Below are 12,244 nucleotides of genomic sequence, written 5' to 3' on the forward strand. Positions count from 1 at the left end.
TATTGTTTCAGTGTTTTAATTGGCTCATTATTTGCTTACAAAGGTTCACTGTTAATGCAACATTTCACCTCTTTGGTTCATTGAGGATGTTCTGTCAGGAGAAGAAAGTAATTATATACTTTTATCCAACTCTTTCACTGAAGTGTTCAGGAACTTTCCCCATTATTTAAGTATTTGAATAATTTTCTACATTTTTGTTCTATTATTATTTAGAAATATTCCACTTCCATTTTCAACCACCCTGAATCCAAAGAAATTCACATGCTCTGTGAAACATCAGTAAATGTGATCATTTCCTAATCTTTTATAATAGCCTGTCAAATTTTTATAAATATGTACTTATTCGGATTTTCATTCCAGCAGCTACATATTTTAGATCCGCAGTAAAAGACTGGAAAAGAACAGAATAGTCAAAACCTCTTGATTATGTCATTCACAGGTTAAGAGATTCTGCAATTGCGGTGATCAGATTGAGTATGAACAGGATATCTTTAAAAGGCATGCACAAACTTGGAGGGCATTTTTCAACATGCAAGCAACAGGAATTTGATTTCAACTCTTGCTGTCCATATTATCAAAAAATTCATAAAGTATGTAAACACTTCTGCGGAGGAAAGATGTCTTAAAATGTCCTTTGGTCTGATGATGAAAGTCATTAAAAGCAATTAGTTTATCAGTATGAACACTGACTAAACATTGAATGTTTATTCATTCAAATGAATATAAGTTAGAAAAGAATTTGTAAATCATAGTGTTTTATGCAAACATTTTTTTGTATTTGTAATCAAATTTAAATTTTACATTAAGGTAGTTTTGAAAAGCTTGATAATATATTTAATGTATTAAATAGGCCACAGGTTTCCAAGGTATTTGAAAGCTCTTACAGGACTTGTGCTATATTTTCAGATGTTTACGACTTGTTTGAGTTGAGGAGCTTGGACTCACTGAATTTAGCTGCGTGCACCAAATAAGGTAAAACTAGCTCACCAGTGGATTGATTTAAACAACTCTGGATAACCATGACCTGGATGAATGAGAACCTACACAGACAAGGTAAAACTAGCCCTTTTCTACCAACTGTGAAGTTAAAAACCAAATTTTTATTTATGCATGTTACTAATACAAAGATGAGTCCTCTCATGAAAGTGAAGAAGTGTAGAATTAGGCGAACAGGGGAGTGTCATTCTCAGTAGCCAGAATATCACAAATAATTTACATGATAACCCTAAAGTGAGTTTACTGAGCTACAAAGAATGATTTTGTGAAATTTCAAAATTATTCCCCTAAAGACTCATGACTATGTACCCCCAGTTATAACGTTTGATTTGCATTCGCCTCTGAGCTGAACTTTGCTTTTACATGATTTGCTTTTAAGCACATCCTGACTGAAGGACACTGAAGTCTGCGAGACCAAAGGGTTCATTTAACAAACTTAAACATAAGAACTCAGCTTTCTCATAATGCCATTTCATAAAAGCTGATTTATGATAGTTTGACACTTGAATTACTTGTTGAACATGAAAACCTCCCCCTAGAATTTGGAATCATTTTGGAGTCATTATTAATACATTATTTTATATATTTACGATATATTTAAATTAAATAATATATTTCACTAATTACATAACCCAGTGATTTTGAAGGAACAATTTGAAACGATTGAACCTGCTCAGTAGTGTGGTATAAGTTCTTTCCAACAGAGGGCGCTGTTTGAAGTTACAGTCGGCTAAAACAGTGGTCCCCAAACTTTTTGGCACCACAGACCGGTTTAACAGCAGACCATATTTTCCTAGACCGGTGTTTAAAGTGTGGTGGATAAGTAAGACAAAATAAAATTATACGACCACTATAAAAACTGTTTCTTTTTAAATAGAACTTAATATGGGAGTTTCAGTTTAGCAGTATAGTACAGTATTCTGCGTTGGCAGCCGGAGAGGCCCTTTTATGACGGTAGTCACGTGACTGAGGCAAGCATCTTGCATCAAATGTGAGTGACCGATGTGACTGAGAGAATCCGGTAATTTTCCAAAACAAAAAAATACTTCAGAATCAGATACTGTAATAAATAAAATAGAAATAACGTAAGTTATGTATTTTTTCTCTGCAGCCCTCAGCTCTGAATAGCCATTCAGAGCAGCAACGTCAATCATGTCATACCAGAGCACCATGGGCCATCTCTGCGTCTGGTATTTGCAGGTGTAGTTGCCAACCATCTGGTCCATTATATCCGTCCTCCTTTTGTCTGATTGTAGAAGAGGATCACTTCTGGTTTTTTCTTTGGGCTGCTTTCATCCACCGTCCTGCTGTGGTACATTGTGCTAAGCAGCAGAATAGCCTTTCCCTTCTTTCTTACATAGCTGGTCATGGTCATGTTGCCATTGAACTCAAATTCAGTGCTGTGGAGCTGTCTGGAACTGGAAGCCTTCATGACCGGAGGAATGTCTGGCTTGTTCTGTCGCAAAGTTCCCACAATAGTCAGACCCTCCTCCAGGAGATGTTCTGCAAGAGGGACGCTGGTGAAGAAGTTGTCAGTGGAGATGTGGTGACCTGTGTGTCTGAATCCACTGCACAACTGATGGAAACTGTTTTACCCCAGATTCTTTTGAACATTTTCCCCTGGTTGTCTCCCTAGGTACACAATCCCATCAATTGCATATGGGCTACGTGCATCACAAACCCAGATGATCTTTATGCACTACTTGGTGAGCTTGCTTGGCATGTACTACAGAAGCTGGGTCCTCTCTCTGAAAGGCACGAGTTATTCATCCACTGTCACACAATCAATGGGGATGAATTTGCAACTGCAGTTGATCAGGAACAGGTCCCATATGAGGCGATCTGTTTGCAGTCAGTCGGCCCTGGTCAACTTGTCATTAAAGCATAAGAAACGGCGAATGTTTTCAAATCTTCAAATTGACATAGTGGCCCTGTACAACGCAGAGGACTTTCGAAAAGCATACGGACTGGTACATCCCAGTTCTTCTCACTTCCTGCAAGAATGGTCAATCCAGTGAAGGCCACAAGCTCATCTTCGGTTACATTCCTCCACTCTGTCCCCGTTTCTGAGGCTGCTCTTTCTCCTTCCTTGTTTGTGCATGTCAGCAGCTCTTCTATTATACCATCAGACATGAACTCCTTCCATGCATCTATTGGGGAGACAGTCCTAAACCCAGGTACAGGTCCTGGCCGAATGTGTTGAAAACTATGACTTGGTGTTGCAGCCTGTCTGGGGGAGTAACTCTGACCTGTAAGAGCCCTTGTGACTTCTTCGGTTCGGCACAACATCCACGTCCTCTTCAGACGACTCATCAGGGCACTCGTGTGTGTGTCTAACAGCCCTTGTTCAGTGGGGGGACAATAAAGTGGGTGTTCCATATCTGACATGTCAGAATCTGAGTCAATGACTGCGACTGGCTCTTCATCCCATCCGTCCTGGATCAGGGCACGGTCCAAAGGAATCCTTCCTGGCCTCTTATCAGCCATTTTACTATAGATAAAATAAAAAAAACACATTTAACCAGTAATGTGATCACATGTTAGAATATTTCACTAAAAAATTAAGTTCATAAATAGAGAAATGACTTACATGTGTGTTGCTCTATAGCAGTGAGCTCTAGTGAGCTTGCTGAGACCAGATGTGTTGATTTGAAAGTTGCAGCAGAAGTCGATAATTACCACCAGACGTGTGGCAAAAAATTAAAGGTTCATACAAAAATCCATAAAAAACTATTTGGGGGTCATATGTGATCCCACTCGTGGAAGAGTCGGGTAGTGATACAAAAACTGAAATTTCTTGAAAATAATTTTATTATTTTTTAAAAATGAAAATGGCTTCATGTCACAAACATATTTTCTGAGGAACACCTGGAATATGAATATGTTACAAACTTTTTAAAGCTGTTAAAGAAAAACAACCCATGGGGTCATGCCTGACCCCACAAGGGCACATGTGGGGTCAAGCATGGATTAAAGCTTAAAGACAAGAAAATTCGACTTTGAATGTTTTCTTATTTATGAGAGGGCCAGAAAGGAGGGTGTGTGTGGGGTGTGTGTGTGTGTGGGTTAAGGTAATTTTATAACATGGGGAGGAACTCGTTACTGTATTACATGCAGAATACCGCCATCTGCTGGCCATTTAGCATAACTCAGAGTCTGTGGGGCCATGGACTGAAATAATATCTGACTCCCTGATGAAGGATCATTGCTGAAACACATTGGAGCTTTGAATTTTAATGTCTAAAGTGACCGTAAAGAACTATAATTAAAGGTAAGCACAGAAACAGTTCCAATTTACACGTCTAGTTATCCCTAGACAGTGAATACTGAGTGTTTCAGTTTTGTTTAAATGACAATTTTTCTGCTTTGGTTCATAGAGCTACAGGGTGGCGGTAGGTCAGTGGAAACCGGAGCGTGTAAAAAAGAATTTCCCCATTTAGGGGATCAATAAGGGAACGTTCTCCGTTAAATTAATTTACATAAAAGTAAATAATTGGATTTCTGCAGCTCAACCAAGATTCCTTCGCATCTTTTTACATGTGGGAACAAACCCCCTGGATGACCTGTGAGTCCAGGTAACAGCAGCCTGTCAGATCCACCTTCTAAATTCATAAACTATGACATTCTATCTATTTATGCCTTATATTCAAGACAGGTTATGTATTATACAGGATCGGACAGCTGATCTACAAAGAAATGGTGACTTCTTGCAGCGACAGATGTGGCACATGAGCACTAAATATGAAAACGGTCTAGCAGCACTACTTATTTAAATGAAATTAAATTAAAAATGTGAACTATTTTAAAAGTATTGTCTACATTTGCACACATGGGGAGAAAAGAATGTTTTGATGGCATTATTCATAAACCAGCAACAGGTGCTGATTTATTTATGTGTTTACTTTATTTGTTTGTCAGGTAAAAATGTGATGTTTGACCTCAAAATATTTTCACTGTTAGTATTTTCTTTAGATTTCTCTCTCAGTGATGATGATGATGGGAGTTCTTCATCACAGCCGCTGGATGACACGTGGGGGGTGATGGGCGCGCGCGCGCGGAGACGGGGGGCGCGCCACGGGAGGACGAGCGCGCGCGCGCGCGCGCGCGGGGCGCGAAACAGATGTGTCGCAGATTTTTGTAAAGTCAGAGGAGGCTCCGAAACATCAGCCGCTAGGAAGTGGCTCGGAGCGGCCGGGCGGAGCTGATGACGGGCGGCTGAGCTGGAAGAGGAGCCGCCGGGGAGCGGAGGTTTAACCGCTCCTGTTAGCTCAGTTTGTAGCGGACGGAGGAGCCACGCTGACAGGTCCACGCTAGCGGACGGACGCGGAGATGGAGCTGTCAGCGATCGGAGAGCAAGTGTTCGCCGTGGAGTCGATCCTGAAGAAGAGAGTTCGGAAGGTGAACGATCCGTGTCCGTGGGTTTAGATTGAGATGAGTGATGCAGAGACGGATTAAATGAAGAGAAGTGACGGGCTAATCTGGTGATCTAATCGGGTGATCTGCGTGGAGGGGGCGGGGTGGGGAGTGTTGTCATTACACCGCGTCTCCGCGTGTCAGGTGTGCGGGTTGGCCCCCCCCAGGCTGGAGGAGGAGGATGTTACCTAACCAGCGCCTTCATCCTGGGTCTGACGCCCACGGGCCGGAAGTTCACCCTAGTTCTGGTGTAAAGAGGTGGTCAGCTGGTGGGGGGGGGGGGGGTGATGATCCGGAGGAAGGTCCAGAAAGTCTAGAAATATCTGGATGGTGGATCTAACAGGACTGCAACTACAGATGGGGATGGGGATTATTTTCATTCATTGTAATTCATTCATGAGGAGATAAACACACACACACACACACACACACACACACACACACACACACACACACACACACACACACACGTGGTAAAACCTTACAGGATGGATCAGATGGATTGATTATAATTCTATTGAAGTGTTTTGAAATGTTTGTGTGTGTGTGTGTGTGTGTGTGTGTGTGTGTTTGTCTGCCTGTGTAAACGGTTGAACACGGACCCCAGGGTGATGCTCATGTAATGTATTACAGTTATTAATAGATTCACACCATATGTAGGCCAGAGTTACAACGACTGGGTGCTCAGTGGACTAGATCTGTCCATCCAGAAGACACACATGGTGACTCATGCTGCTACTAACTGGTGAATTAGTATTATTATTATCAATCATCAATTTTAATTTTAATCCAAAGGGGATTTTTGGAACATTAACTTCAGGAGTGTCATGTGTGAAGCTGTTGGAATGAGGACACAATATAATTGTTTATTCCTATAAAATCATGAATTATGTCACTTTTAGAATAAGCTGAAGTACTTCTTTTTAAGTACGGTACAGGATTGGGTTTTTTTTGTTCTGGAAAAACCTGGTGAATAAAAGAAATGTCAGGAAATGCGGTGACATCAACTCACGTGAGTGCTAGGAAGTTGGCAATGGATGATGTCAGCAAGGATGACTAACACTCAGACTTGGCAGATATATGGGAAACATATTGTACTTTTTACATGGCTAATTATTAACACTGGCAGCAACACACTACGCGGGGGGTGGGCAATTAACTTTTGCAAGGGAGAAACCTGAATTGTGTCAGAAAGCCAGACCAACTATAATTTCAACTTAATTCTGCTTAAATATCTTCCATTGCAACTTAAATATTTTGAGTAGCTGGTACTGATAATTGAAATAATGTTTTTATTAGTCTATTTGAACATAGGGTTCTTAATTCATGTAATTTCTGTGTTTTGTGTACATTTAACTTATGATTGGCCTTACGCGGGCCGGACAGGGATGTACAAAGGGCTGCATGTGGCCCGCGGGCCGCAGTTTGCCCAGGTGTACTGAACAGCAAGAATAAAAGTAATGTGGATATTAAATGATTAAGAAGATGGACAGAGACAGGACATGAGTAATAGCTGTAGATGGACCATGATGCATCACATCACATCACACAGGTCTGAAGGAACCGTTGGAAAGGCTGCAGTGTATTCTGTGACACGATTAATGAAATTCATTTCTGCTCTTTAATGTATGTCTCCACAGGGAAATGTGGAATATCTGTTGAAGTGGAAAGGATGGCCTCCAAAGTAAGTCCATAAACTCAAGCAGAAGTAAGGCTGGATTAAACACGTTTCACATGTTACATGTTGTGATTAAAAATAAATTGGATGGATGAAATAATCTGCATTTAAGTTTCTTTTTCATGCTGATCAGTTAATAATGAAATTTAACCAATGAATTAAGTAATAGAATATAAGCTTAAAATATCACTGAGATGTGTTCAGTAATACTAAGAATTATCTTGAAGATGAACGAACCTGTTGGTCACCTGGTAATGAAGGAGACTTGAATGTGATCTTCTGCATCTTGCAGGTACAGTTCGTGGGAACCTGAGGAACACATTCTGGACCAGCGCCTGGTGCAAGCCTATGAGGAGAAGTAAGGCTCCACATGTAAACACTGTGGTAAAAAAAGTGTTACCCGAGTTGTTGGATTATAACTAGATTTACTAAAACACATATGCTGCAAATGATATCATCGCTACACATTTAGATAAATTTATAATGATGTTTTCTTTTAAAAAAAAAACAACCTTCAAATTTAAACATTTTAAGTTTAAATATAAAAGAAATTACAGGGATTAATTTTTTTAATGTCAATTTTATTCCAGCATTAACTTCTGGCCACAAAAATGTCACGTTAATTTAAATGTGTACGTGTGCAGAAGACTTATTGAAATTAGTATCTTTTGAACTGTTGTTCACTTTTTAGAGAGCAGAGAGACCGAGCTGCAGGTCACAAACGAAAAGGATCAAAATCCAAAAGACTCCTCCAGGTAAAGTTTGGACTTCAGTAAATGAGTAGGAACGACCTCTGATCTCTGCAGTTCGTGGATGTTTGGATGTTGACGTGTTCTCGCTCTCGTTCAGCAGAACACCGTCTACACCATGGATCTCCGCAGCGCCCATAAGATCCCGGAGAAGCCTCCACCTCGCCTGCGTCTCTCCCTGACGCGCTCTCTGCTCTCTGAGGATTCGCTTGAGTCGTTCAGTCCCTGCAGGCAGGAACACAAACCCAGAAGGCCACAGCTCAAGTGCCTGGACTCAAACCGTTCACAAGAAGACTGGGAAAAAAGTGGAGAAGAAGAAGATGAAGAAGAAGAAGGGGAAGAGGAGGAGATGGAGGACATTGTAGATCATGAAGAGCAGGGAGAGGGTGGTGAGGAAGAGGAGGAGCTGGTAAAGGAGACATCAGACACCTGTGGAGGTGTTTTAAAAGGTACGGTCAGTGGGTTCTAATGTGAATGTTGTCAGTGTATTGCATATTCATTTATCACGTGTTTAAACTCATGTGGATTATTTAAAGGTGATTCATCTCTAAAAATGAGTAGCTTCTGTTCAACTCAGAGCTGCTTTAGGAATTTCCCGTTTATTTTTTAAAACATTTCTAGTCATTTCATGACGTCTTTCAGAACAGATAGTGTTAGAGGCCAGGCAGGGAGACCAACCCAGTAACAGAACACCTGATGCACATTTCGGATCCACTCTCCACCTCACTCCACCTCACCCTGTGTCACTCAGGACAGCAGATGACAGACAGTTGGAGCTCCACTATCGAACCAAAGGGGGTCATCACATCAGAGAAGCCAGATGAGGAAGACGACGACGTCTGGAGGCCTGTCATCGGTCCTGGGGAGGTGACAGTGACCGACGTCTCCCTCAACTCCCTCTCAGTGACTTTTCGAGAATCCAGGGTGGCTAATGGCTTCTTCAGAGACTGGGGTCTGGAGCTGTGAAAGGTGATGAAGAGCGGTGAGGAAAAGAGGGAGGGGGTTAAAGGCAGCGGCTTCATGGTGATGTACAAATAGTGGTCGAGGGCCAGGGCTGGTGTTTTCATTACCATGTGCTCTGCTCTCTGTCTCACCAGTGACGTCCAGCCTGGTCAGTGATACGTTTACATGCACAGAGGCACTAGAACTGAGTCAAACACTTCGGAGACTAAATTGCTCTGAGATTAGGGTCCAGATTAGATTTTTAGCTGTAACTAAGATAGAATCTCAATCATTGTGGCTGAGGTCAGCTGCTTTTAGTCTTCTAGGGTTGAACTGACTGCGTGGGTCCACCTGGAGGTATCCTGTGGATTCTTGTAAATAAACAGACAGTAAATAATTGCACTTATGCTTATCCTCAAAAACATTTGGTGTGTCCTGTATCGAATGCTCCTTCTTAGTAAAATAGAAAAATTACTGCAAAACTCTTTTTTGAACAATAACTTGAACCATTGGATCGTCGTTGCACACACGCCTGAACCTAGCTTGCATTTTGCTGACCGTATCAGTGGAATAGTTTGAAAGCAGCAGTGAGGATGTGAGTCACATCACCTCAGACGCCGCAGACCAGTGGCACACTCGTGAAAACATGATCAGATGTTCTTGGTGAACATTTGGAGTGATCAGCAGAATGGGCCTCATGCATCCATACGTGGAGTTCACTGTGCATGTAAACACTCCTGCTGGTCCTGACTTAATCTAAACGTGTTTTGCAGACTGATGGTGTAGTTGTCAGGCTCTTGACTTACAGTGCTCAACCTGTAACCTGTGAACACATTGACTGTTACTTCTGTATAACATGTGGCTCAGTTCGGAATACTGCGAGGTGATTTGATCCGCCTGCATGTGTTTCTCCTCCAGCAGAGCTTCATCAATGCAAACACACACAGTAGAGTTTCTGATGACAGCAGAAAACTAGATTAAAAAACACGGCAGAATGCTTGATGTGCTTGTGTGTTCAACAGAAACCTGTTTGTATTTCAGAATATAGACTTGTCTCATTGAGGCATTTCACAAAGGCAAGAAAATCATTTTCAAACAGGAACTGTTGAAAAAATTTAACCTGCAGTGTAGAAAAAAACCAAAAACAAAGTGTAAGCAGTGTGATCTCCACAAAGGATGTGGGATGAATCTTAAAGAGTAAAGTGACAAAAAGTTAAATTCTCTCATTTAGACAATCCCTTTATAAATGAGAGACATACAACTATCACTTAGAATCATGTCCTTATAAAGAGTTACTAACAATAATGTGAATTTTCATAATGGTAGATGCGGGTTATTTTATCTTACCTTTCACAGACACATGAATTTCACATGGATGAGTTGGAATCTTCATCATCTCTCCTGCGTAGTAGTGGCGGTGCCATGTCTCTACCACTGTCTGTAAAAACACTGTGACCCAACCAATACATATTTTCACCCTCCAAATAAGGAGGATCTGTGTTGCACTGCTGAATGAAGTGAAAATGTAAACCAGAATCTTGATTTTTGGAGACACCTAGTGGACAGACATGGGCGACTCATCTCAAGGTCTTCAAAATAAAAATGATTGTTTGCATCATATTAATACATCAGATGCTATCAAAATAGCTTTAAATATCACAATTATCTTAGGTAGGTCTTCTATCAGTGAGAAACTGTTGTCTCACAAATCCAAGTTTGCATGTTCACCTTCTAACCACAAACTGATGATGATGATGATGATGAGAATACAACACATTTCCTGCATCTATGTTATGGTATAAACACATCAGTGTCACTTATTGGTCCAATAAAATCAGAAGAACTTTGTAGTTCTTCCGCTGGTTCCAGCTCAGAGGAGCTGATGTGTCAAATCTCTGGGATCTCCAACAATAAGAGTCCCATCGGACTACTAGTTGCTTTTCACGCTCTGAGGATGGGTCACACACACACACACACACACACACACACACACACACACACTGTTAATATCCCCGCTGACCCAGTTGAGTTGAATGTGGATGGACGATGGGGGGGGACAGAAGGGAGAAACCCATTTTGTACGTTTTCTACATTTACCTGAATGTATATTTATGCATTAATGATACTTGTGTATTTGCCATGCAGATGACTAAACACAATAGTTTTCTACAGTATAACCACTGAGTTGATGCCATATTTAAACCTACTGACATGACAAAACTAGCTCCGTGATTGGACACAACCCAATGTGGGTACTTGTGTCGATTCCATCTGCTGCTCAGCAAATAACTTTTGACATTAAGGTGATGTAAACCGGCTCCAGTCTACAAAGCATTGTGTGTAAAATAAATGTTGCTCATTTTAAATTCTTGTTTGGTTGGTTTTTGATGTCCAATAAATGGTTGTTAGAGCTCTAAAAGGTGATGTATGGACAAACGCCAGTGTGTGATGAGCTTTAATAGTCTGATATTTATCAGATGTTTGATTTTTAATTCATTGCTTCAACATAGACATATTTTTGCGACTATTCTATTGACTTGATTCATGTTTTTAAAACATAGGAGACAGAACTGAACCTACAGATGCAGTTGAATTTAATACTGCTCGTATATGTACTGTATATTCATTTATTTACCTGCAGACTTTCTTACATGGAAAAAAAAAAAAAAGGAAACAGGTGCGTATTTTTCCAATGGTACAAACATACTTTATTGTACAATTAATTTATTGGCAAAAAAAAAAACAATCAGACCACCAAAATAACTTAAAAAATAAACTAATGAAAATGGAGCAGTTATTTTTGCTTTCTCAGCAAGCACCAAAATTTTTAACAAGAGGAAAGAAAAAAAAGTGGTCAAAGATTCCTTTTGAATACTAAGATTTTTTAAATAGTCTTATTTCCAGTCTCTTTAAAAGGTAAAGAAATGATTAAAACAAAACTTTGTTCAGTTGCCATCGGTTTGTACAGTGATTCAGTATGTTTACAATTATATTCATGTACATGAAACGTTTCATAAAAAGGATGGTAGGATATCCTCCGCGGCGTCCCCAGGGCAAACTGAATGACTGTCTGCAGTGTCTTTTTGCGTCACCATAACATCTTTAATACAAAACAAGTTTGTAATCTAATAATTCCTGTAGCTTCAAGTTTTATTTCCAAAAAATAAAATTAAATAATATATCTATATATAAAAGACAGTTTTTCCTTGTTTTCCTTACAAAATAAGTCTCAAGATATATTGCCACCTGGTTCCAATGACCCCCTCCCCCGTGACCAGCGAGCCCCACCTTTTGAGAAAAATAGTGAGCGTGTGACCGTTTGTGTGTTCAGTCCTTTCCGTAAAAAGCTAAATGACCTAATTTAAACTCTCAGATCACACCTCTACTCAACCTGTGCAACAGCTCCACTTGGTGCAGGTTTCTGACTGTTTTTGAGATTGTTCAGGTGAGCCACCAACCAACCCCC

At 40.5% G+C, this 12,244-nt stretch overlaps 1 protein-coding gene across 1 annotated transcript; it reads left to right on the forward strand.

Moving 5' to 3' along the window:
- The first annotated feature begins 5,116 nt into the window (after positions 1 to 5,116).
- Positions 5,117 to 12,234, forward strand: cbx7b (chromobox homolog 7b). Its single transcript, XM_068304810.1, has 6 exons — positions 5,117 to 5,394; positions 7,050 to 7,093; positions 7,380 to 7,445; positions 7,779 to 7,842; positions 7,940 to 8,285; positions 8,588 to 12,234. Exons 1-6 carry the CDS (start codon positions 5,326 to 5,328, stop codon positions 8,800 to 8,802), a joined length of 804 nt encoding a protein of 267 aa, XP_068160911.1. The 5' UTR covers positions 5,117 to 5,325; the 3' UTR covers positions 8,803 to 12,234.
- The last annotated feature ends 10 nt before the right edge of the window (positions 12,235 to 12,244 follow it).

Source organism: Antennarius striatus, chromosome 21 (genome assembly GCF_040054535.1).
Source record: "Antennarius striatus isolate MH-2024 chromosome 21, ASM4005453v1, whole genome shotgun sequence".
Classification (NCBI taxonomy): Eukaryota; Metazoa; Chordata; class Actinopteri; order Lophiiformes; family Antennariidae; genus Antennarius; species Antennarius striatus.

Coding starts and splice junctions, on each gene's coding strand:
- cbx7b (XM_068304810.1), top strand. CDS start 5,326: ATGGAGCTGTCAGCGATCGGAGAGCAAGTGTTCGCCGTGGAGTCGATC. Junction 7,094..7,379: donor TGGAAAGGATGGCCTCCAAA/GTAAGTCCATAA, acceptor TGCATCTTGCAG/GTACAGTTCGTGGGAACCTG. Junction 8,286..8,587: donor CTGTGGAGGTGTTTTAAAAG/GTACGGTCAGTG, acceptor TGTGTCACTCAG/GACAGCAGATGACAGACAGT.